This window comes from Schistocerca americana, chromosome 4 (assembly GCF_021461395.2).
Source record: "Schistocerca americana isolate TAMUIC-IGC-003095 chromosome 4, iqSchAmer2.1, whole genome shotgun sequence".
NCBI lineage: Eukaryota > Metazoa > Arthropoda > Insecta > Orthoptera > Acrididae > Schistocerca > Schistocerca americana.
The window spans coordinates 435,131,837-435,159,743 of NC_060122.1; the positions used below are offsets into that span (position 1 = coordinate 435,131,837).

The 27,907-nt window shown below is 37.2% G+C and overlaps 1 protein-coding gene across 1 annotated transcript; it reads left to right on the forward strand.

Moving 5' to 3' along the window:
- The first annotated feature begins 467 nt into the window (after nt 1-467).
- Nucleotides 468-27,508, forward strand: LOC124613038 (calcium load-activated calcium channel). Its single transcript, XM_047141607.1, has 5 exons — nt 468-613; nt 7,173-7,250; nt 9,681-9,855; nt 9,940-10,084; nt 27,396-27,508. The coding sequence occupies exons 1-5, from the start codon at nt 553-555 to the stop codon at nt 27,486-27,488; spliced, it is 552 nt and encodes a 183-aa protein (XP_046997563.1). The 5' UTR covers nt 468-552; the 3' UTR covers nt 27,489-27,508.
- Nucleotides 27,509-27,907: the final 399 nt, after the last annotated feature.

Genomic DNA, 27,907 nt, shown 5'->3' on the forward strand with positions numbered 1-27,907 from the left:
ATATTTGTCTAACACGATCTGTGTTTGACTTACATGTCAAATAGCAGCGGTGCATGGTCAAATAGGTGGCAAAAATAGCAGGATGAGACATATTACTTGATCGTGTAGAGGGACCTATAACATCACTCTTACAGTTCGGTAGTGGGCTAAATAAGCGAACCAACATTGTGCTGACGTTACGCTCGATGTGAACACATCACCATTTGACGATAACGTCCCCTTCTGACGTGTTCACGTTTAGTGTGAATCTGGCTTCAAACGATTTTTAGCTTCTCTGTCAGACCAGCTGCCGTGACAGTTAGTCAATAGCGTGTTTCCATACTCCATAGCCCATCTCGCTGGCTAGTACGTAGTTGGCTGCTGGAGGGAGGTGCAAGTTTTAGTTGCCTGTAGTTTGGGAGCTCATAGAGTTCTTTGGTAATCTTGTGTCATTCGAAGTGCCGTATCTTTCGCCAAAAACTCAAAAAGCAAGATGAAATTGTTCCTAGTTGTGTTGACTGTTGACTGTGATCAGCTGTGTTACGTGGTGTGAGTACTGTGTTGTGGGACAAAATGTGGGCTGATACGTTGTTGATACTTTTCATATCGGTATGCACAGCGTTGTTGGGAGAAGGTGAGATTATTTAATGATATTAATAATTTATCTTCAGTTTTTTCTATGGGAATAACACGTTTTTATTTTCCTAAAGTTTCGAATTTTTAGTTAAAACTACACAACTGTGATTAGAGAATCACGCCTTTTTTGCCAGAGTGAATGGCATGGGAATAGGCATCCTGCGTTGGAAGTGTTAATTGAATGACTGATCGTCTTAACACTGTGTTTTACAATGAACATGTGCTGTTATTTGCGGTAGTTCCCTTTTCAGTGCCTGTATTTTAACTCTTAAGGTATCACACAATCTATATGCAAACACGAAATTGTTTAAAAGAACTGTAAATAAAGGATCAGCTCTTTCTACATTTAATTTCTACGTTAGTATTTACTTATAAAAAGTGCGTATACTATCTGCATTTATCGCACGGTACCATTTAATAAATGTAAGAGCATATTACAAACTTGGCCAAAATACAGCGAATTCTATTCAACTGAAGAATTCATAGAAACTGATAATTATAATATGTGTTTTTCTCAAATAATAAAGAAAGTCTTTTAGTTCTTAGATAAGCTATTTATTTTCTTTGCAGTTTTATGTATATATAATTGATTATTATGCAAAATTGTCTCCACTGTAAACTTTAACGAAGTTAGTTTTATGAAAAAATACTGAAAAACGTTCCAGAGAAAGGGTCAATCCATATGAAGTGGTCCAGTGATGGTTGCTTGACCATTTTTAAATATTTAAATTTTTTTATATATGATTGCCCTGGTATATTTGGGTTACCGACTCCTTGGAGCTATTTTACTTTTTTTCAAATATCCTGCTTTAGTTTGCTCCAAGTAAACTTGTTAAGTGCAAATAAAGTGAAAATATGGCATTTTAGTACCTTTTTTTTAATTTTTTTGTGTGAGTTACATATGATTCCCATGGCCGCATTGTAAAGGTACCAGGTGTGTCATTTGCTATGTTGCTAATCACTTTAGACTTGTGCTCCTGTCAGGTTTTCACTCCACAGCATTATTTGTGTACCGTTCCATTATTTCATTCCTGCATTGTTGCTACAGTCTTTATTGTGTTGTTTGCTCTATAACAAATTGATATAGTAGCAGAAGAAAATGTCTCGTAGAAGTTACGAAGATGAACAAAGGGTTGTACAACAGCCTTTAGATGAAGTTATGGGCGTAAGTGATGAAGATTCTGTGTCTTTATTTGTTGATAGCTCAAACGAATTTTTACCAGAGGAGACCGGAAGCGAAACCGGAACCTCTGATGATGGAATCACATGAGTGAAGTAGAAAGAAGAGTTTTATGTTCACATCTAGTCAAAGAACCGAACTTCACAGCTGTTATAACGAGGCAACAAAGCACCTCTAACCATGTTAGTGCCATAACTACTGCAGTTGATTCAGGTTCAATTGAAGTAAGTGTGATCTCATGAAGTTCTGAAGATAAGGATGACACACTTAGAACAAATTCTAATGAGATTGTCTGCAGGCCAGTTATGGGTAAAAATATGAAAAACTTTACATTTATTCATTCCAGTTCTGGTGTAAATGCTTCTGTTGCACTAACTGTCAAAGGCAAGACACCATACGATTTCTTCAAATATTTTGTACCTGATGAAATTCTAGAATACATGACTCAACAAACTGGTTTGTATGCAAAACGAGTCTTAGAAAGTCATTCAGTAACTGTTAATTCACGACTGAAAAAGCGGACTGATGTCAGCAAAACTCAAATTGAACAATTTTTAGGATTTTTGTTATGGATGTCACTAAATGTAAAACTGAGGATTCCAAATTATTGGTCAAGAAATATGCTCTATCACGACAGTGTGAAAAATGTTATGTCACACATTCGTTTTGAACTGCTTTTACGTATATGGCATTTTTCCGATAACAACCAGTGCCCATTGGTAAACCGCTTATCGCAAATTCAACCTCTTATTGATAAATTACTGCAGTGATTTCAAAGTGTAGTTGTGCCGGAGAAACAAATTTGCATTGACCAAACACTTGTGCCATTTCGAGGAAGGCTAAATTTCATTCAGTATATAAAGAATAAGGGCCATAAATTCGGAATTAAATTGTTCAAACTTTGTCTAAAGGATGGCTACACCTGGAATATGAAAGTTTACTTTGGGAAGAATGCTAATCCTGGTGTCCCTCTTGCCACTTCTGTTGTTATGAGCCTTATGAGTGGATTACTCAATGAGGGCAGAATCTTATATACAGACAATTTTTGCACAAGTGTTCATCTAGCACACCAGCTTCTTGAACAATCAACACGTTTTAGACCTTTCTGACCAAATTAAGTCATATTCGCATTGTCTAAGGCAGGGTGTGACATGGTACAGGAAGCTTGCAATTGAATTGTTGACAGGGTCAGCACTGGTAAATGCTTATGTGACTCACCGATACATCAACAACAAGATCACAATCACAGAATTCAAAGAGGAAGTGACTTTGAGACTACTCCATTCAGAAGATGCCGATGAGCCATTGTGAACATGGGAGCAGCCGTACGTAGGTGTACAGTGTGCTACGAAAAAATGAATTTGGACAAGAGCAAGATGTCAAGAAATGCATGGAAATCTAAGAATTGTGATTCATATTTTTGTGTAGAGTGTTTTTTCATAAAGCACAGTGCATACAGGTGTTAGGGAAACAAAGTGGAATGACCCAAATTTTTCAGTTTCATTGTTGTTACAATTAGAGTTGAAGAATGTCAATAAAACTGTATGTGATTTGCAATTACAATCTACTGTGTATTATGTCAAACTAAATAATAAACAAATAATAAAAAGAAGAAAAGTCCAATACGACTAAGCCATGAGAGTTATATATAACTCACAAATTCAAATGTCAATAACTACTCTTGAGCTCTTGGCCATAAACATGATTTGTTACTGGTGCCATAACCTACTATAACTCGGAGTCACAGCGTGCTCCTGTGAGTTACAACTACACCACGGAGCTTTAAATGGAAAAATGTCCATGAGTTGTATTTACTTCACGTGGACCCTAAGAGAACACTTCCTGTGATTTATATTTAACTCACATGGCAGACAAAGAGTTAAATAATTTATCTTGCATCTTTTCTGGATGGTGACCATTTTTATATGTAGGCGCATGACTATTTTTGAGTCTGGAGACATTAGCGAAAATTTGAATATCTCTGCACCGGGGTTAGTTATAACATTGCAATTGACATGATTGATTTTAGAAAAGTGCCCACTACAACATTGTCCAGTACACAAAATAACCGAAATTCAAAAATAACCAGTCAGAATAACCTCCAAAGTTTGGTATCCAAATTTTCAAAAATCCACTTTTTAGGCCCAAAAATAACAAACAAGGAGTGATTTACAAGAGTCTATTTTTTTTCCTATAGTTGGATATCGTACACTACTAGCTTCATATAGAGCAAGAAGACTTGCAAATATTTCCTTAATTTTTTATGAATTTTTGAAAATTTTCATTTTATGTAAAGTTTGGGGTTAGTTATCTCAGGTGGGAATATAAAAATATGATTTTTGCACAGTTTGTACACCTATATGATGGAAATGTACCGTAAAAATTTCAACATTGATATCTAACTGTGAAAGAGATATGAATTTTTGAAAATGAGAAATAGGCTAATTCACATTATTCTACAACTGATCTTATGGCTGTTGCCTATTTAAATGGTTTATTGTTTCATTGTAATAAAATTTAATTGTGGCATATATTTAGTTTACACTATCACTGGATTCTCGGTGACACACTCCTTATGTGTTTACATCATCAATATGTCAAACTGATGATTGTGGGTGCAAAATTCAGTGAGCTTAACTACAAAGAGTTACTAGATTTCATGGTCTGTACACTAACAGTAATGACTGCATGATGAGTTTGTGTAATAAATGCCCTGGTAAGGAAACCGTTATTGAATGTGATGAGGAAATGCCAGACAGTATTACCTTCAAACAGTGGGTCGCAACTGACAAGGCACAAATGATAACAGTGGTTTAATCTCAGGAAGAGTACTTGTAATCTTTAATTGATAACTTACAAAAACTTGAAAGTCACCACTATGTTTCTAAAATCGAAAATGAGTTTTTTTAAGGACAAAAAAAGTGCAACTTCATGAAGCTGGATGCATAGTGCTAGCTGATTTTGTAGAAAATTTTACATTTGTGATTCAGGATGCAATACAGGGGTACCACTGGGTTAATGACCAGGCAACAGTGCATCAATTTATTATCTACTTTAAAAATGAGAAAGATGAAGTTTTCAGTTTTTCAATTTGCAATTGACTACTTATAGCACAACACATTTGGTGTACATGTGTTTCAAAAGTATGTAATAGGTTACATAAAAGAAAATTTTCCCGAGGTTGAGAAGCTGATATACTTTTCAGATGGAAGTGGTAGTCCATATAAGAACAAAAAGAATTTTTCAAGTCTGTGCAACCACAAAATAGACTTTGGCTGAATGGCACTTTTTTTCATCTTGCCATGGTAAAAATGCATTTGATGGAGTAGGAGGAACAACAAAATGTGAAGTAAAGCCAGCCTACAAAGACCAACCACAGACCATATTCTCACAGTACAGGACAAGTATGTCTTTTGCAAGGATAATATTAAAGGCTTTACCTATTGTCTGATCAAGAAAGAAGAAGTGGTTTTGCATATGAAGACAGTACTTCAAACCAGATTTGAAAACTGTGTAGCACCAAAAGGAACAAGGCATTTCCACAAATTCCTTGACATTGCAGAAAACTTAATTTGATGCTGTGTAACATCACAAACCGAAATTTATGAGGATCATTGTGTCAGTAAAATTACATCTCTCTTTAATGTTGAATGACATAGCTATTTAATCACTACCTTTGAGACCCATTTGTTGCAGAATCTTAGAACACATTCTGATCTCAAACATAATGAGGTATCGTGAACAGAATGACCTCCTGTATGCCAGGCAGCATGGATACTGAGAACATCAATCACGTTGAACCCATTTTCCACTTTTCTCGCATGAAATAACTGAAAGCCTTGGATCAAGGCAGGCAGTTAGGTGCAGTATTTCTCAGTCTCTGACAAGCATTTGACTCAGTACTACATCTATGCTTATTATCAAAAGTACTTTTGTGTGGGGTATCAAGTGAAATTTGTGACTGGATTGAGTGTTTTTTGGTAGGAAGTATGCAGTAAGTTATCTCGGATGGAGAGTCATCGACAGATGTAGAAGCAGCTTGGGGGCGTGCCTCAGTGCATTGAGATCTTTACAGTTCATGTTGTATGTTAATGACCTTATGGACAGTTTTTAAAAGAACTTAATACTTTTTGTAGAGGATGCAGGGATCTATAATGAAATGCTGTCTGAAAGAAGCTGGTATTAATAATAACTCAATACTTTTTTAGATGATTCAGTTATTTGTAATGAAATACTATTCAAAAAAAGTTGTTCAAATGTTCAGTTAGATCTTGATAATACCTCAATGTGATGCAAAGATTGTCAACTTGATTTAAACATTCAGAAATATAAAATTATGCACTTCATGAAACAAAAAGTGTAGTATTTGTAACTAAATTATCAGTGAGTAACAGTTGGAATCAGTCAACTCGTACAAATATCTGGGTGTAACAATACGTAGGCATATGACATGAAACGATCGCAAAGGCTCAGTCGTAGGGAAAGCAAATGGCAAACTACAATTTATTGGTATAACACTAGGAAAGTGCAATCAGCCTACAAAGGAGGCTGCATACAAAACACTCATGCGACCCATTCTGGAATATTGCTCACGTATTGTAGGACGTGTACCAAATAGACTTAAATAGATACAAAAAAAGGGCAGCACAAGTGGCCGTAGGTTTTTTCAGCCCATGGGAAAATGTCACGAAGATGAAGAAGAACTTAACTAGCAGATGCTTGAAGTAAGATTCAAACTATCACATGAAAACCTACTTAGCAAGTTTGTAGAACCAACTTTAAGGGATGAATCTAGGAGTGTACTATAACACCCTACCCAATCCCACCCGGTCACCCCCCCCCCCCCCCCCCGACCCCCCCCCCCCTGCCCCCCCCCCTATCCCTCCTATGCTGGGGTTGCAAAGAAAAGATTAGACTAATTAAGTATGCATTTAAGCACTCAGTCTTCCCACGTGCCATATGTAAATGGAATTGGAAAAAGCCATAATAACCAGTACACTTGCTGTGCTGTGCACTTCTCAGTCATGTACCGATTGTAGAGGTAGACAGTACTTAAAATGGATTTGTTTGCATTTGTAGTTTTTAATGTTTGTAGTAGAAACAGCTTTTTGCTAGACTATAAATCTTAGCTGATCCCTCAGAGCAAGTCCTTTAAAAACTGACACACGCATTTGGCACTTCTTGCTTGGTGAATTCTGATGTTTGTTATTAAATATAAATAATATCTTACTTATTACAGCTTTTTTACTTTTATTAATTGCCATACAAATGTTATGAAGCTGTTTCGCTATTTTGTTATGCAACTAAAGAAAGTTGTGTAGATTGTGTTTACTGAAATTCAGTACAATAGTCACAGCTAAATGATATCTTTTTTTAGGTCTTACATGGCTAATGGTATACAGAACAGAAAAATATCAGAAACTAAAAGCTGAAGTAGAGAGACAGAGTAAAAGATGTAAGTATATGTAGCATTTAGAATCTGATTGAAACTATTTATAGATGTATAGGTCTATATATCTAGTGAAGTTATCTATGTGAAACTTTCTGTAAGTAATATTAAAATCTAAATCTAATCAACAGGTAAAGGTGTAGAGATGAATTGTTTGTGTGTCCATAATCTCCTGTATAAAGTATACAAATACTGTAAGACATAGCTAAAGTCTAGATTATGGCCAGCGGTAGTCACGGCGGTGCTTATCTACTATTCATAGGTTGGTAGCACATCAGTTTTGCATAGTCACTGGGATGAGTCTTTGACATAACCAACGAGAGACGAGAACAGAGGCAATGTATTGCTAGCACCAAAATTGAAATTATTATCTTGTTTGCTGCTTTTCATTGTATTAATGTGTTTCAAGAGAAACATTAATGGCAGCGAGAGCCGTATAGTGGAATCATCTGTTAGTGCATATCTCATGAATTAATTGCAGAGACATTAAAATGTATCAAATGTGGTATGAAGTGCCTGTTAAAGATTCAAAGTTTTGTGTGAATGGAATCATCTGGAAGTGCAACAAAAGCCTTCGTTTGGAGCAAGTGGTCAATGTTTTTTAATTCAATTATGGGGAAAGTAGGTGGATCAATGTTTATTAATAATGAGTTGCATGTTTGATATATTAATAAACATTCATCCACCTACCATCACCCATTATTTAATGAAAAAAAAAATGATGCACCTAACTCCTCCCATGATTCAATAAAAAAACATACATCCCTTACTCAGTATGCTCATGCAGATCGATTGCAGAGAAATGTTTTACTGCTTTTTCGAATATATCATGAGTTGCAACACTGTCCTTGGTTTGCAGATGCAGATAGTAGTACAGTTTAAGTAGCTGTTACTCAAAAGGAGCAGTTATAATCCTCATTTACAGCAATATTTTACCCTTTCTTCTGAATCTATTACTTCAAAACATGTCATCTGTCTGCTGCTCTCTCATTGGCTGCATAATGCAAACAGCTGATACACCTTCATTTGTTCCCACCATACTTCACGTCAAGCACTGATAACATTCTTGCACGAAACACGAGTATGACATTCTCCCTAGTGTAAACTTTCACCATAAGACCCATGTTTAACATTGGTAAGTGTCAGTTTGTCAGTTATTTGTTTTAAATTATAATATTCAGGCCAAATATGAGGGCACTGGACTACACTAACTTTTGTTGTGTTATAAGCAACATAGTCACTCATGAAATGTGAGTAAATAAAATCAATCACTTTGGTAAAGTAACTTATTTTTTACACCACATACAATGCTATAGTTAATCAGAGATAGGTTCTACAAAGCAGTTATATTTGTTTAGATCTCTTAAAAAATGTGATTTCGACACCTACGTCCATTTTATCAATGCCAAATCAGTGAAACATGATTCTTACTTTCTTGAAAGTACTGGAGAATAAGATAAAGCTTTGTCAGCTTTGAGCAGTTGTGCTATTAAGGCAAATATTGTTCAGTCGTATGTAACCCCTATGGTGCTCGGCTTTATAAAACCATGGGCCAGAGTGTGGGAGTTGATCCTACTAGCTGTGGTAACAGACTGATCTGGAGCATAGCCTGAGCTCTTAGTCGGGTTGGAAGGTGATAGTTTGGGTGTAAGTTGGCCAAGCCAGTGGGAAAAAAAAAAAGGCTGCAGTAAGACTGAGCTGTATCATAGACTGCTGTCTGTGTCCATGCCATATTTCACACATAAGTTTCGTCATAAAAACAAAAACTCCAAGATAAATTCAGAATAGGTATATTAGATTATGGCCTATTACTAATAATGAAAAAGGATCCACTACGTAACTTTTATCCAATCATGTATACTTGATAGCCCAGTCACGTGTACTTGAACTATCATTGTTTGTTTTAGTTGAGATTGTTCTAGTTATTAACACCTAAAACCTTGACAACATCAAACTGTACTGTGAAGACGAGGGTTTTCAGCTGAGACACATTGTATATAAATGAAATAGTCCTGATGTATAACTTACAATTAAACAAATAATACGCCTAAAACATATGCTAGGCCTGGGGCCATGCTACAGGTTAGTCACCACAATCTCCATTTAAAAAGTATGCTTTTTGTAATGGCACTTTGATTGCCTCCTTTATCAGTGCACAACCAAACCATCACCACCTCACATCTCACGTAATCCCAACAGATCAATTCGCTGAAAAAAGTTTTATCATCATTGGTCAAAGGAGAGTGGGTGTACATGGAACTTCACTACAGTCTGAATCATGATTAAGACTGCTCAATGTAAGTTAATGAATTCATTATTCTGTGCAGTAAATGGTGGTAAATATATACATAACTTTACTTTGAGTTCATATCATCTGCAAATTAATGGAAAAGTGTAAATAAATTAATGTAATGACACATGTTTGTTTAATTTCAGTGGAGAAACGCAAAGAGGCACATGGTGACTCTTTTGATAAACAACACAAGAAGAAAATAGAAAGAGAAGAAGAGAAACTGAAGAACAATAATAGAGATCTGTCATTAGTGAAAATGAAATCAGTTTTTGCAATTGGTTTTGCCTTCACTGCTCTTTTGAGCATGTTTAATAGTATGTAAGTATCTTACATAAGAAATTTCAAATGCCTAAAATGTTTAAAGCATTCTATAAGTCATAGATGTCTGAACTTTTCATTCAGCTTTGATGGAAGAGTTGTTGCAAGATTACCTTTTGTTCCAATTTCTTGGATCCAAGGACTGTCTCACAGGAATCTGCCTGGAGATGATTACACAGAATGTTCCTTTATCTTCTTGTACATTCTTTGTACAATGTCTATTAGACAGGTAGGTTTGCTATAACAAAATTATCTTTTCAACAATAGAACTTTCCTACTGTAGTTTGAATGGAGTTTTATATGCTTCAGTGGATAATAGTTGTGACGTAATCGCCAGTATGTCTTATTTGTGTGTGGTATCATTTCTTACTTCATATGTAGACCTCTGTCTAAGCCGTTCAACATTTCACACACAAAAGAATAACACTGTAACACCTTTGTCACATCATCTAAATTAAAATTGTAATTTGACATTTGTAATGGTGATAAACAGATGTTATTTATTATGAGCAGGTTTTCAGCATATCTGACTGTCATCAGGTAATAACTCACTTCCGCTACAAGAGACAAATAAATATTAGTGGGACAGCTGCAACTGGCTATATGCATGGTGAATGGTGGGAAGTAATCATGATGAATCGTGAGTCTCTTGTCAGTAGTCAGTCAGAATGCTCATTCATAAGTTCCTGTGGTTCTTAAGTAAAGTTAGCTGGGATGTTCCTCTATTAAGTCAAACTTTAACCACATTGTGAGACTTTTCACCAAAATCAGAAATAACGCAAACAAATATGTTATTGCAATGATGAACTTACATCTCAGGCTAAGCTACATGTTGTCTATTATAGCAATCATGTTTTCCTGGTGAGATTTGTTGGCTTTGCCAAGTCACAACAGAATTATCACAGTCCTTTGTAACTTAGGCCTCAGGCGTCACTACAGACCAGTTTGTCAGTGCATCTAGTTTGCTTCTATTTACATTTATTGGCTTTGACAGCTCACAATCAAATTATCACATTCCAACCTAATTTAGGCCTTGGTCTACACTACAGTTCATCCTGACAGCATATTTGGTTTTCTTCTTGCTTTCCATATCAAAAACAAATTTAATTACTTTGTATCTTCTGTCGAAGGAAATTGTTAGATTCATCGATTCTGATTGGCTACCTCATACTACCATATTATTGGCTGTGACCAAAAGAAACAGATTGCCAACAGAGCATGTAGTGGAAGAGCCTGGTACACCATAATTGCACTTTAGCCGAAAATAATTTTGTTTGGTTTCTATAAGAAGCTGCAGGTTCAGCAGTTCAACATTATTACAAAAAGTTTGGGTTGAAACATCAGAATGTTGTAGCTTCTCAAGGAACAAATAAGTACAAATTTTACTCATGTGTCAGCTGCTAGCTTGCCTTGACATTGGAAGGGAGGCATTCAGCCATAATATCTGAAGAGAATTATTGATTCCTAGAATATTAGAATGTTAGAACTTTTTACAGCAAAATGTCTTTTATCTTTGGATGTAATCTTGTGCTAATTACAATTAATGGCAAGTATACACAAGTGAAACTGTGGTTAATGTTGAACTAGTAATAGTGATTCATTCCAGAAATTTTTTGCCTGGCCCTCAATGAAGCAGCTGAAGGTGGCTCATCACCACCTGAGGTTTTCCATCTCATTGCACCTTGTACATACAATCTACAGCATGTGCTGTATCTCACACTTTAGCAAACATAAAATTATTTATTTTTGTACTGTGAGTTTCAGTGCAAAATATTCACAACAAACCCAGTTAACACTGCAGAACACTATTGATGTGTTAATTGCTAGTGCAGGTTGCGAGTGAGGAACACCCAATTTGCCGTCATATTAAAATTTACCTTAAAGCTTTGAGTATGAGGGTTGTTAAAAATGTATTTATTGACTTTAGTTTTCTTGAAGTGCTAGTATTATTGATGAGATTATACATATAGAATTTTGCATATTTGAAACTAACAAGTGTCACGATCAATAGAAAATAGTGTGTTTGCTGGAGAAACATTGTTTGCTTTAATTTTGATAGAGGCAGCTGGAACTATTTGTGCTGTGTATGCAAAGAGTACCATCGTTTAAATCAAGCCAAAAAGTGGTTTTCTCGTTGGTAGTTTTGATGTGAGTGATTCTCTGCATTCAGGAAGACTTCAGGGAGATCAGTGTGCTTTGAATAAGACCATTTAAATTTTATGTTATGACCATATCAGTGTACTCAGTAATTGGCAGGTGTGAACTGTGACCATTTATCATCCGTGTCCACTCAGTAGCCCCGATCCGAAAGTTAGGTGTATGGGTACTGCCATACCTACATTTTTGCTTCTGAAGAACAAGTGTTCCTACCCAGTGTCATTATTGATGATGAGCTATGGTGCATTTAAGTTAACTTCAACAGAAAAAATTAATTTCTGAGCCTCAGCAGAAATCATCTCTCCATGCAGAGACCAATGTACATCCGCAACAGACATTGTTATGCATCTCGTGGCACAAAGATGATAATGAGTACTAGAAATTGCTTCCCAGAGGTGTGATAGTCACAACCGAGATTTGTTGTCAGCATCTAGCACACTTTGTAGTTACAATTTAAGAAAAACAACCAAGAAGTTGGTATCAAGTGTTGCTGCTGTACAATCATGCCAACCTACTCTCTGCTGATTTGACAAAGTAAGCTGTCCTGGAGTTTGAAGCAATTTATTTTGATTAAATAAAAAGAAACTTGGAAAATAACCTGCTCAAGGCTTTATGAATTAGCAAGACATTATACTCGTTCGACACTGACACAGACTGAGGTTAACTGTTATATGGGTCACCAGATCTGAAGATACTTATGAAAAATAACTGGAACTGATCTTAACATCTGCATTTGTACAAAGCAGGCCATTTGACAGAGTGTGTGGTGGAGGGTACTTCTGGTACCACATTTTCTTCTCCCTTTTCCTTTCATGTTTCATTAATGAATGACATTGGGAACAGTGATTGTAGATAAACCTTATTATGATCTCTAATTTGCAACATTTTTTTTTGTCTTGGTCGTTTTACGAAATACATATGGGAGGAAATTTTGCTGACTCCTCTTGCATTTTCAACAGCAAACCTGTCTGATGTGCAGTGCCTCTCTTGCAGGATCTGTCACTGTTGTAGTTTGCTGAGCATCCCTGTAATGCTCTTGTGCAGACTAAACAATGTGGTGGCAAAATGTGCTGCTCTTCCTTCGATCTTTTGTACACCTTCTATTAATCCTAATCTGGAAAAGTGTCCCGGACTGATGAGAAAAACACTAGAACCAGCAAACAAGTGCTTTGTAAGCCACTTCTTTTATTAATGAATTATATTTCCTTAAGATTTTCCCAGTGAGTCTGAGCCCAACTGTTTATGTGGTGTTTCCAAAGGGTGCTCTGGATGGTTATTCCTAGGTATTTTGCAGTAGTTACGGTTTATAATGATTTATCATCAGTAGTGTAACTGAACAATAGTAGATCTGTTTGCCTATTTACCCACAGTGCATTACATTTATTTATATTCAGAGTCAACTGCCAGTCCTTGCACCAGTTGTCGATCCTCTACAGGTCATCTTGTTTTCCTCATCTTGTGGCATTGTGACAGTCCTAAAGAAACAGCGTCATCTGCAAATGGCCTTATGGAGTTTTAAGCATTATCTGTTGGACCATTAATCTAAACTGTAAACAGTAATGGCTCTATATCATTGCATAGGGATACTACCAAAATTACCTTTATATGTACTGATTTTATTCTGTTAAGAATGACGTTGAGTTCTGTCTGCAAGGAAGTCCTAACTTAAATCACAAATTTAGTCTGATACACAGTAAACTTGTGCTTTGTTCACTATATGGCAGTGTGGCAATGTGGAACTGTGTTGAATGCCTTCTGAATGTCAAGGAACATTTGATCAACCTAGACACCTTTGTCTACAGTGTTTAGGATCTCTTGCACAAGCAGAGTGAGCTTAATTTTGAGAGATCTCTGTTTGTGGAATCCTTGCTGACTTTTACAGAAGAGATTTTTGTTCTCCAGAAATGTTGTAATAAAGAGAAATAACCTTTATGATCTAGGTGGTGAAAAATCTGTTTAAAAATTATAAGAATCATGGGCCTTAAGACACTGTCACAGCTTAGAAATTGTAAATTCGTATGTTGACTTCTTTTATCCTTTAAGAATAAAAAATGGACTACCCTGTATACTGCTCCAGTAATTCTTTGATTCACCATTGAAACAGACAACAAAAGGGAGAAAAAAGGAATGTGTGAATGGTCTTGCATGATTAAGTCAGTTTAAAATGCCTTCAGAAATACAGTAGGGATACCGAACTCTCAGCATAGAAAATATATTTAGTACTGCATGACAAAATGAGTTGTAATGTAATACATGAATAGGAGTCAGAGGGTAGCATAGACTGCTCCAAATATCTTGGTGAACTTACTGATGAATGTTTGAACTGGAAGAAATGATTTCTTGTGGCTCCTCGACAAGCTAAGTTCAGAAACTTGGTCCTTTTTCGTAATTGTCTGTTTGTGAAAATCAACAGTTCATGTGTTTAGCAGATGATCATTCATTAATACCATATGTCATAATTTTTGTGAATAGTTAATTACTTCTGTAAAGGGTATTGACTGGCCAAATGCAAACTGTGAAAATACACTGCTCTGCAGAACTTAAAGGAAGAGATGGGTTAAGTAATACAACACATTAATAACTTAGTGAAAATGAATGAAAGTGTGACAGCTGTTGCCAGAGGTCTACCAGTCGTGCACATAAATCTGGATGTCACATGGCATCTGGTCAAAGTTATGATAGTGCCATGACATTAGGCAACTGAATGAATGAGAAAAGACAATGTGCGACAATCGTCAAGCATGTATGGCACTGTGGTAGTGTTCTTTGTAACAGCGTGGCCCAGAGATAACATTTGTACGAGTTCAGGTGGGGAGGAATCAATGGGAAGCTGGAAGAAGGGCGAAGTGTGATGAGTACAGCTCAGGAGTGTGGTATTGCTGACAGCATTGTTTCACATGCATGGGGAGGATTCCAAACCACAGGCACTGCTGCCCGAAGAAGAGGAGGTGGTCAACTGCAGTCAACCAAGCAGTAGATGACTGCTACATTGTGCAGTATGCAAGAAGGGATCCACATTAAACAGTGGATGCAATTGCAGTCACATTTAACAGGATTGCGAGGCATGCAATCCACTGGCACATTGAGTACATGAGAGTGACGTTTTTGTCCAATAACCAGTTTGTGGTGTTGCATTGACACCTGCACATTGGTGGCACCGATTTCGAAGGTGTCAAGAGCATATAAGAGACTATCTGAAAAGAAAATCACATGGCAGTAGGAATTTTGTGATTTTTTATATTTATGGTACGTGAAGTTCAGCACTCAAATATGAATCTCGCAAGGCAGTTGTCTTTCAGAAATTCCTGAGAAAATCGATTTTGAAATTTTCTGAGAGTTTGGCGTGAAGTGGTCGCTCGGGCAGAACGTTTGCCTGCCACATAAGCGGTCCAAGTTCAATTTCTGACTGTGATGAATTTTTAAACAAAGGTGCATGTTCCACAAAAATTTCTGTGAAGCCTGAAATGTATAAAGACAAAAAAAGTTCAATTTGTAATTATTATTTTTTTTCTTTTAAGCAATCTATAAAAGATTGGGAATTAAGAATTTATATTGAGAATGTAAACTGGATTGTTAGAGCCATATGTAATCATAAATAAGAAGAAATGCGTTTTTCATAAAAATTACAATTAGATGTGTGTTAATTAATATATATTCGAAGCATTTTATATTTAAATGATAAAGGTATTTAAAAAAAAAGGGTAATGACCAAAACAAGACTGGAACCAACAGTTTCTAGTCTCGCGTGCTACTGTTTTTTTTTTTTTTTTCCCCCCCCCATCACATGGTAGGTGAGCATTCTGCTGCAGCACCACACTGCCTGTCAAAATGCCAACAGTACTTTATAATATTAAAGACACTCAGAAAACTTTAAAGTCAATTTTATTTAGTATTTTTGAGAGTTGCATCAAACTGCTTTGGGAAACAGAAACTTGAGAGTTTTGGACTTCACTTACCATAAATATAAAAAAATCACAAAGGTCCAGTTGCCGTGTGGTCTCCTTGTGAGTAATGATTCTTGATGAGGCCTCAAATAGCGAGAGGGGGAACACGTAGTTAACCCAGGAACATTGTCAGACATGATCTTTTGGTGGTCTAGGTGTTATTTTGTAGGGATGCACAGTGTTGCATGGGCCTACTGACTTCCAAATCTTTGAACATGGTACACTTGCTGGTCGATGTTGTTGTGACACTGTAACTGCTTCCCCACATGCATCTTTTCAGTGGTGCATTTGGCTCTGCATTCAGTTTTATGGGTAACATCGGGCGACTGCATCGTACAGCACAGGTGGAGGAGCTCTTGGAATGATAGGACATTAGTAAATGAACTGGCCTGTCTGTTCCGCCAACTTAAATTACATCGCGCACTTGTGGGATGCATTGGGGAGACTTATTGCAGCGCATCCGTGTCCACATGCTCCAGTGACCATCCAGTAGTTGTCAACTATGCTGGTGGAGGAATGAACACACCACCACAAGAACACCTTACCAGCCTTGTGACCTGGATAGAGGCATGTTGCAAAGCATGCATTGCCATCTGTGGTGATCGCGCGCCCTATGAAGAACCATATCCCACCATTTGTATTGTCCAGAGGACCATACAAATCACTGTGTAATTATTGTCTTTGAATAAAAGTATCATTTCTATTCATCTTATTGCATATTTCTTTCAGTTACCTTCTGTACTATACCGTAGCAGTTTTTTCTATGTACGGTGTTAACTTTGTCAAGGTATGTTCCTTACAAGTGACACATCCTTAAGTGTTGCATACCAGTGTATGTTTTTACCTGTAATCCGTTTGTGCGGTTGATAGTCACAAAGGACATTTTAAATCTAACAGGAAGTCATTTCTGTGAACAGCTCCTTTTATGCCATAGACCATACTAAATGAAACACTGGTAGAATATGCAGAAAAGAAGAAAAATGTTCTTGTTTTACCTGTGACACTCTTGTACCGTGAATAATGATATAGTATAATGTTGCTGATTTTTTTTTTTTTTTTTTTTTATTAAATTTAAGTCACTTTGCTATTTTGCAGTGTGTAAATTTCCAGCATACAGAAAAATAACTTATGTAAACCAATTGTGCATATTGTACTATTGTGCTCTACCACTCTGTGACACTAACTGAGAGCCTATTGCTGAAAGACAAATTTCTCATAAGCATCAAGGGAATTATGCATTCTACCAATTCAGTGAGGCTGTAATCTTGCTTCTTGTCTCCTCTTATCCCTCCAGTTCATACTTTCACACTCTGTGGGAAATAGAAGTATTACCAGTGTCTGACTACATTCATAGGGAGATGAATTCCAGAAAGAAAATGCCGTACTGAAACTCAGCAAAATAGTTGTTCTACAAGTGACAGAAAAAATCAGATTGGTTAGGATTTAACCCCAAACCTTTTTGTTTGGATTCTGAACTCAGTTTGTACAGGCTTAATTCCTGGTTCAGGTATGGGTTTCATACAATTTCCCTGAAACACTTAAGAAACATTCCACAGGAACATGCTCCATCCTTTTCAGTCTCCGCTATTTCTATAATTACTAAAGTGTTGCCTGACTTCTCTCTGTATTTCGTTTCTTCCTTTGATACTCAGTGAATAGAAAACAGTTCGAGACTTTAAACTGGCTCTGATAATATATCTACATCTGTACTCCACAAGTCCTTGGGAGGAAGGCACATTATGCTAAATTTACTGATATTCTGTTTGAAGTTAGGGGAAAATTTGTCTATATGCCACATTATGTGATCTAATCTCTCTCAGCCTTAATTTAAAGAGTTATATTATGGATATAGTAGAATTGCTATAGTCTTCCTTGAATAGTGGTTCTGTGATGTCTTGTCTTTTAAAGATGTCCATTCAGGTAATCACCATTTACACCTTCATGGGGGCTGTACTTGTTTGTTAAGATTATAGCAGCAAATCCTTGAAAATTCCCTGTTGCCATGCCTGCTGGATTAGAACAACAAACACTGGCATAGTCATCTGGAATTGGTTGCACTAGCATATAGTGTGTGATTTCCTTACAGATGTAGCACACATATCCCCAAATAAAACCTAAATCGTAAATCACCACATCTACTACTTATTTCACATGTTTGTCTCATTTAATATCATGTTGTAGTATTATCCCTAGATATTTAAATATTATAGGCTCAAAATATTTAACACTAATGTTGTGATATAGTACTATAAGGTTATTTTTCCATTCTGTACATGAATTGAAGGTTTTGTCAATTTTTTTTGTATATTTCCATGTGATTGTCTAACATTGGTATTTTCCAGTTGAGTGACCATATCTGATAAATTGTTCGCTTGTGTAGGGAACATTAGTGGTCTTATTAAACTTCTTTGGAGCAACACTTGTTGCTTGTGTTTGTGTTGAACATTTGCTGCTCTGTGCAACATTCTTGATTCTGTTAGTCAAAATTCATTGAAACAGTTGGATATTTGTGAATCTGTTGTAATTAGAGGTAGTGTGGTACAGTTTCAAACACCAGTCAAAAATGTAGACATGCTGAGTCTGCCTGGTCTTCTGTGTTTACTGTTGTCCAGATATTTTATGTTAATAAAGCATTAACATGAAAGAAAATAAAACAGTGGAAAATCCAGGATGGAATAACGACAATATAATGACAAGGATAGTTGCTATTCACGATATAGTGGAGATTCAGATAGGAGCATAACAAAAAGACTGTGAAACGAAGCTTTCGGCTAAACAGACCTTCATCAGAATTAGACATAAAACACACACACACACACACACACACACACACACACACACACACACACACACACACTAGGCCTTGGCAGCATGAGACTGTGGTCATATGTGTGTGAGTTGTATTTGTATTTGTGTGTGTGTTTAATTCTGATGAAGGCTGTTTGGCTGAAAGCTTTGTTTGACATCTTTTTATTGTGCTCATAGTGCAACTCAGCAACTCTGCTACGTGGTGAGTAGCAACTGTCTATTCTTTTCATGATATTGTCAAGCTGTAACGTGAGTTACTTTTCCTGAAGGCATGATTATTCTTTGTAAGGAGCTGTTTTATGAGTGACATAATATTATGGCTTTGAGTGTCTGTAAGCTAGACTACAATTCTCAGTATCTTGTGAGAGTCTGTTCACTGTTCAATAATGCCTCCGTACAGAGAGTGGTTATCTTGGGTATTCTATTCCTTATGTCCTGTTCAGATTTTACATTATTGTAATAACTTAGCCAAAATGATTTTGTCACAAATTCAATACGTACTTTATGGCAACAGCTCATTTTAGTCTGAAATATATCATACAAGGCATCAGTGTTACAATTGATTGCAGCGTTCATTTCTGCATCCTATGGGATTTGTACACATGTTGTTCACTTTCAGAAGTCATGAAAAGTAGGACATATTGTTGTTGAAGAAATGGTACATAAGATGATCATTTTACTGAGAAAGAAATTGTTGTTCACATGTATGTAGTGTATGGAAGATTTTAGAGTGATTGATAGCTGTCAGCCATTGCATCAATTGTTGATCACCTGCAGGCTTTCCTGAATTTTACTTCAGCCTTCTGGGTTATGCAACTGTACTCTAGACAACAGCATTGCTTACAAACATCCTCACAGAGCTTCCAGCTGTAGTTATGTGTTCTTTCATTCTTCTACAGTATTGGGGAATGAACATCTTCATTTTACCTTGTTTGATGTATGAGGTCTGTTCAAAAAATTTCATAACATTTGTAATTTTGCGCCAGTGGAGTGTTGGGGCGAAATTCGGTTGACATGTGTAACAGCATTTCATATGCTACTGCTGGAAGTTTAATTGTTGTATATCTGTTAGTTATTGTAAAATGCTATATTAAGTAGTGTGTTGTGTTGCACAGTTTGCGAATTTCGAAATGGCAGAGTTAGAGGAGCAATGTGTCTGTACTAAATTTTGTGTGAAACCTTTACAGAGGCACACCAAATGATTCAGGTAGCCTACAGTGGTGAGTGCTTAAGGCATACTCAGTGGTACAAGTGGTTCACTCAGTTTGAAAATGGCCGGACAGAAGTTAAAGGTAACCCTCGTTCAGAATGCCCTTCATCATCTACCGACAATGCTCATGTCAGAAACGTCAATGAAATTGTGCATACCAATTGAGGACTGACGGTCTCTGAGAGATTGCAGAAGAATGTAACATTTCAGTAGGTTCATGTCCTGGAATCCTGACACGACATCTTGGAATGCATCGTGTTACCGCCAAGTTCGTCCGACAGCTCACAGCTTCGCCTTGTAATCTGTGAAGAGCTTTTGGATCACACAAACGAGAACAAGATGTTCCTTAAGAGAATCATAACTGGTGATGAGACGTGGGTTTACAGTTATGATGTTGAGACCAAGGTTCAGTCTTCACAATGGGTCATGAAAGATTCTCCAAGAGCAAAAAAAAAAAAGCTTGTCAGGTCAAGTCAAATGTCAAAGTCATGTTGGTAGTTTTCTTTGACTTAGAAGGATTAGTACATCACGAATTCATGCCACAGTAACAAACTCTTACTAATGGTACTATCGGGACATGTTGCAACATCTGAGAGAATACGTGAGAAGGAAATGGCCTGAAATGTGGTGAGACAATTCATGACTCTCGCATCGCAATAACGCACCCGCACATTCATCCCTGTTGGTTGTTGGTGCAAGACTATCGCTTAAAAAAAAATCACAGTGCTGCCTCATCCTCCGTGTTCTCCAGAGATGGCCCCTGTGGACTTTATTTCCAACGTTGACAACCCCATTGAAATGGTGAAGATATGCAATAGTAGTGCAGACAGGGCTTCACGCAATCTGGCAAGAGGCATACTAAGACTGCTCTCAATACCGTTTCCATTTCCAGAAGCAATGTATCAATTGTGGAGGAGAGTATTTTGAAGGAGACTATGCACTATAAGTAAAAGGTAAATGTAGAAAAATTTTGTGTACTAAGTTCCGGATTTTTTTGAACAGATCTTGTATGTGGTATTCTTGAGATGCATTTTAATTGTAAAGAATTCAAAATTCAATGTTACTTAGGTAATATCAGGTGCAGTGAATCAAGTATGTCAGCTTATTGGAATCCAGAAAATTAGAAAATGCAATTGTGTGTATTGCTTCTTCAATGGTGATAAGTAGAAAATGTACCCATCCCTGTCTTTGTTGTGTGAATTTTCACAGAAATTGTCTATGAATGGTGTCAGACTAGTGTTTCTTAAATTATTGTTCACAGTCTTCAACCTAACCTACTCAAGTGATAGCTGGATGTTTCTGATAGCTTAAAAGCAAGCATTCCTGAATGGTAGCAGTTACTTGGTGCCACTTCTGTTTTATAACGAATGGTTTTATTTGTATCCGCTGCTTTGTATACACTGCTTTTGTGACAATATTATGAAAAGGAAAGTTGCTACTCACCATATAGTGGAGATGCTGAGTCTCAAATAGGCCCAACAAAAAGACTGTCAACAAATAAGCTTTCGGCCAGCAGGGTCTTTGTCAAAAAGGCGACACACACACACACACACACACACACACACACACACACATGACTGCAGTCTCTGGCAACTGAAGCCACACACACTCGGTGGGGCTTCAGTTGCCAGAGACTGCAGTGGTGTGTGTGTGTGTTGTCTATTTTTGATGAAGACCTTGCTGTCCAAAAGCTTATTTGTTGACAGTCTTTTTTATTGTGCCTTTCTACGACTTAGCATCTCCCATCGCCGCTATATGGTGAGTAGCAACTTCTTTTTATAATGTTGTTACATTCCATCATGGATTTTCCATTGTTTAAGTTATGTAACAATATGATGTCACTATTTTCACAGCCTTGGCTGCTGCAGGAGACTCAAATTGACATTTACAGGTGGTTTTTATTGCTGTGGGAACAAGAAAGAACAACACAGATCAGAGCTATGGGATAGATGAGGAAGAGTGTAGATGCGAGATTACTCAAGAGATTTAGTTTTCACCATGCTGTGAGCTGGTTCATTGTAATTACGAAGCAGCATCCCATCCATATTTGATTTTTATGCACTTGTAGAGGTATTCAGAGAGATCGTGCACAGCATCTCTGTGTGCACACACACTCAATGTTGTGGTTTGCTGGGAGAATTTCTTCTGAGAATAGCCATGTTTCATCACAATTTATGATATTAAATACTGCTTTTGATTGGAACTGCGTATGCATAGCATTTACTGACAGAATTCAATGTGGAAACTTCTCTGTCCAAGTGTTTAAAGATGCAGTATCCAACAACTTCAGAAATATTTAACCTGAATTTTCTCAAGCAACATCTTAAAAAAAGGGACAGGAAAAAAATCGTTTTATTTTATGGCCAAATACAATGTTTTCTTTTGACAAAATTGGTGCTATTTTTGTTAGAATCATTTATTTTTGCAAATTAGTTAACACTTTTGCCAAATTCTGTCTTTTTATTGCCACATTTGGTATCATTTTCAGCCAAACTCAGTATAAGGATGTCTTGTCGTGCTCACCACTAACAAAACTGCAATTTTCCCAATTAATTGGCAGATTAAAAGTTTGGAAGGTAGGAGACAAGGTACTGGCTGAAGTAAAGCTGTGAGGACGGGGCACGAGTCGTGTTTGGGTAGATCAGTTGGTAGAGCACTTGCCCGCGAAAGGCAAAGGTCCCGAGTTCAAGTTTCGGTCAGGCACACAGTTTTAATCTGCCAGGAAGTTTCATATCAGCGCACACTCCGCCGCAGAGTGAAAATCTCATTCTGGAAACATCCCCCAGGCTGTGGCTAAGCCATGTCTCTGCAGTATCCTTTCTTTCAGGAGTGCTAGTTCTGCAAGGTTTGCAGGAGTTCTTCTGTAAAGTTTAGAAGGTAGGAGATGAGATACTGGCAGTAGTAAAGCTGTGAGGACTGGGCGTGAATCGTGCTTCGGTAGCGCAGTTGGTAGAGCACTTGCCCGCGAAAGGCAAAGGTCCCGAGTTCAAGTTTCGGTCAGGCACACAGTTTTAATCTGCCAGGAAGTTTCATATCAGCGCACACTCCGCTGCTGAGTGAAAATATCATTCTTGAAACATCCGCCAGGCTGTGGCTGAGCCTTGTCTAAGGTTCGCAGGAGTTGTTCTGTAAAGTTTGGACAGTAGGAGATGAGATACTGGCAGAAGTAAAGCTGTGAGGACCGGGCGTGAATCGTACTTCGGTAGCTCAGATGGTAGAGCACTTGCCCGCGAAAGGCAAAGGTCCCGAGTTCGAGTTTCGGTCGGGCACACAGTTTTAATCTGCCAGGAAGTTTCAATTTAAGATATTTTCAATTTAAGATATACACAATCCTCAGTTTTGAGAGGATTAGAAGTCAAAATGCAGTTTTAACATTCAGTTACAATCAATTATTGATAATAGTGAACTACTGTCCTCAGATTTATAACATTTGCATACAGCAGAATTAAAAATTTCACAATACATCATGAAATTGCAAATTTAATGTTATTTTGCTCAACATTGCCAATTTCGCGTTATTGTTCGCAGAATTTTCCTGTCCTTATCTCTAAATCACTCGTGAATCAAGAACAGCTGCCAACATGAGTAACTTAGAAACAGGTATCCTCGGAGGAGTGAAGCAACTTAAATCACTTTATAAAAGCAAGTCTTGTGGTCTAGACTGTATACCAATAAGTTTCCCTTCAGAGTATGCTCCATGCTTAACTATCATATACAACCCTCCAACGAAAGATCTGTGCTCAAAGACTAGAAAGTTGCACAGGTCACACCAGTATTCAAGAAAGGTAAATTACAGGCCCATATCATTAACATCAACATAACGTATATCGAGCTCGAACATTATGAATTACCACAAAGAGAATGGTCTATTGATACATGCTCAACACAAATTTAGAAAACATCATTCTTGTGAAACCCAGTTAGCTCTTTTACATGCAAAGTGTTGAGTGCTATTGACAGTTGATTTCTAGGTTTCCAGATTTCCAGTAGGCTTTGTCGCTGTACCGCACAAGCGGCTTGTATTGCAGTTGTGCGCTTATGGAATGTTGTCTCAATTGTGTGACTGGATTTCTGTTCCCATCGGAGAGGTCACAGTTTGTAGCAATTGACAGACAGTCATTGAGTAAAACAAAATTGATTTCTCTTGTTCCCCAAGATAGTGTTGTAGGCCCTCTATGTTCCTTACTATATAAACAATTTAGAAGACAATCTGAGCAGCCATCTTAGGTTGTTTTCAGATGGTACTGTCGTTTACCATCTAGTAAAGTCATCAGAAGATCAAAACAAATTGCAAAACTATTTAGAAAAGATATCTGTATGGTGCAAAAATTGGCAATTGACCCTAAATAATGAAAACTATGAGGTCATCCACACGAGTGCTAAAAGGGATCAATTAAACTACAGTTACACGATAAATCAGTCAAATCTAAAGGCTGTAAATTCAACGAAATACCAAGGAATTATTATTATGAACAACTTAAATTGGTAAGTATGCATCGAAAATGTTGTGGAGAAGGCAAACCGAAGATTGCGTTTTATTGGCAGGACACTTAGTAAATGTAACAATCTACTAAAGAGACTGCCTACACTATGCTTGCCCATCCTCTTGTAGAGTACTGCTGTGCTGTGTGGGATCTTTACCAGGTAGGATTAATTGAGTGCATTGAGCACATTTTGTATTATCGCAGAACAGGGGAGAGAATGTCACTGACATGAGACAGGATGTAAGATATATGTGTTCATTTTTTCCATGAGCTTTTCGGGATTGGAATAATAGAGAATTATTGTGAAGGTGGTTCGATGAACCCTCTGCCAGCCACTTAAGTGTGATTTGCAGAGTATCCATGTAGATGTCGAGGTAGGACCCAATCCCAAGAGAGCACTTAATTTGCTGTTAAATGCAGCGGAGATCCTCTTCAATTACTGTCCAGGCTCAAGTGCTATATCTGCGAATAGCTGACTTCAGAAAAACAGGAGAGAAACGATGATGACGCAAGGGGAGGAGATCGACTACGCACGGGACTCAAACCCATGCTGGCGTTGAGCAACAGGGCTGACAGAACGGCAGACCTGACACACCAAGAGCAAGTCAATACAATCTATGCAACAACAAAGTGCAGTGAACTTTTGACACAACACTGTTAACAGGTCAAGTACAAACCACAATTGAAATCAGGACCAAAGAGGAAAACCAATAGCAAAGTGAAGTCATTGACGAGTAGTCAGTAATATGGTGAAGATAGTAACAAACGCTATCAGATGAAGTACATGACTAACTGAGTGGTCGAGGTACATCGATATTTATGCTGCCCGCGAGGGACACTGTTGTCCGGTGTATTCATGTGGCGAAATGGTGGTGCACTCACTAGACGAGTGGAGCGCTTGGGCGACACTGCCATTGAGGTCCATTAGCTCCGGCGGGCATTCAGTTTTCACGCAGCCTGGTAGATGACAAGGTTCACGTTCTTTGGTATTGGCTTTTGTGACCTGTCATGATTGCCTTTCATCTTCAATAATGGTTCTCTTGTGCTGAACTAAATCAGTGACAAACTGTTCTTTGGAAGGCGTAGACTTGCTGAAAGCCGACTGCAGACTTTCCAGTGTGTTCACTCATACTTTTGAGTCATCATGGGGAAATAATAATATTGACAGCTCATTTCCATCTTAGTCTGACAAATGGCAAGAAAGACAAAAGTTGCATAACTCACATTACAGGCCAGTACTAACTTTCTTTCTTGGAAATACTCTAATCAGAAGCAATCTTGAAAAACCCAAAAACATTTGAGAGTAACCCTATTAATTACCACTCTTGTTCTGTAATACCCCAGTCATCCACCATTCATGCTGTTGTATTACCCCTACTTTACAGATTTTTCAAATATTATATGGCATGTGGTTTGTGGAAATTTACAGTGACAGCTCAATTTTAATTAATGATTGCTCAATGTGCTATCAGTGCAATACAACCCTGCAACATTTTCTGCTAATTTTTATTCCTTACTTTTGTTAACTTTATGACAGAATTTGAAATGAGATGTGACAGTACTTGTCATTTGAATGAATGTTTAAAAATTGTCTATGCAATCCTGCATGTTAATCATTTTCTTCTACAATAATCTGTGTAACTCTGGCAATGGATTGCGTTGAACCATATTTTCAGCAACCAAGTAGTTCCATTATAGCAACCATGTTTACCAATAGCCTAGTTATAATATGATTTGAAATGAACTGCTGTGATGTGCAAAGATAAACATTGAAGTTGGATTTTGCCAAGATTATCTTTCGGGATTTTTTTTTTTTCCATTTTGATGTTTACTGGCACTTGCCTAGTTTTCTACACTTGTCAGATTTTGCCATTCATGTAAGTAAGTAGTATACTGGTAGATACATGCTTATGACTCAAAAACTGAAAAGTTTAATAGGAGGTACAAGTGTGACACTTCTGCATCAGTACTAACGCTTCAAACAACTATTGGGAGCCACTGTCAGTAAGATAAACAGTTTGTGTAGTGTGAACACTATTACATGCACTCTTAACAAGGAGTAGGCCAGAAATGACTAAGATGGAATATAATCAAACTTCAGTATCAAGAACATATTCTGATCTTGTCATAATTAATCCTTCATTGCTGTCTTTAACATCGTTGACACTGAATGTTGCCATTGTTATATTTGCCCATGCTGTACTGCTTTATCTACAGGTTACTCATTAACGTACAAGATATTTAAGATACTTTAATTCAGTTGCTCTTCCAGTATGTACTTTTCTCGCTACAGAAAACAGGTGTTTTATTTTGATGTCTCAAATATGCAAAGAACTTAAAAAAACAGGAGTGTAATGTGAAAATATGCACCCAAAATAGCACATTGGAGGCCTAGTTGGGTTGAAAATGTGATAACCATTAGAAGCCTAACTGCTGAGATTGATTTGTATCACTGAGTTAGGTAATGCAGTGGTTAAGACAATGGCTCACATTTGGGAAGACTGGATTTTAAATTCTTGTCTGATGATCCAGATTTAGGCTCTATGTGGTTTAATGAAATCGCTGGTGTGGGTTCCTTTCAAGTGGACACGACCTGTTTTCTTCCTCCATCCAAGCTTCAGTCTGTACTGATTTCATAACCAATAGGATGTTCAAAAATCTAATTTTCCTTCCTTCATAAGTCAGAATTACTGTATCTACTTAAAACGGCATTAAAAGTTTTCAAAAGCTCAATCTTTACATTAAGTCATGGGTTTGCATTGGTTTCGACACTCCTGTAGTTAGCATGTTATGTATGAAAAACATATAAGTATATATCCTGTATATACTCTGCATTGATTCTGCACATATATGATTTTTTTTCCTGTTTAGTTTGTTGTGCTGAATGTTCCTTTGTAAGAAGACATTTCAATTATATAATTTTTTTGTCACTTCCAGAACATCCAGAAGCTGCTTGGGTTTGCTCCTTCTAGAACAGCAAGCAAGCAAAGTGGTGGCCTCTTTGGACCACCACCTCAACAGTTCAAATAGTTTTCTGGACTTTAGCATTTTTAAATTTTTTTCCGGAGTAAGTAGATGTGGACACTGTAAGCAGGAGGCTACTGGATGGTTGTTGGACAAATAGGGAACACCTCTCTCTCTCTCTCTCTCTCTCTCTCTCTCTCTCTCTCTCTCTCTCTCTCTGTGTGTGTGTGTGTGTGTGTGTGTGTGTGTGTTTTATTTATTCAGTTTTTGATTTAAGAGTGCGACTAAAAATTCAATAACCGACGTTTAAGATTTTTTTATGCACTTAAAAAGTAATTTAATTGTGGAAGAGGGTGGTGTAGGAGCTGAATGTATTTATTTCCTAGAAGTACAATAAAAATAATAATTGTTGAACACATTTATTTGGGAAAATGTTCCATTATAAGGAGCTGTGATTTGTGTGTGATGAAGTTGTTCCTATGCTA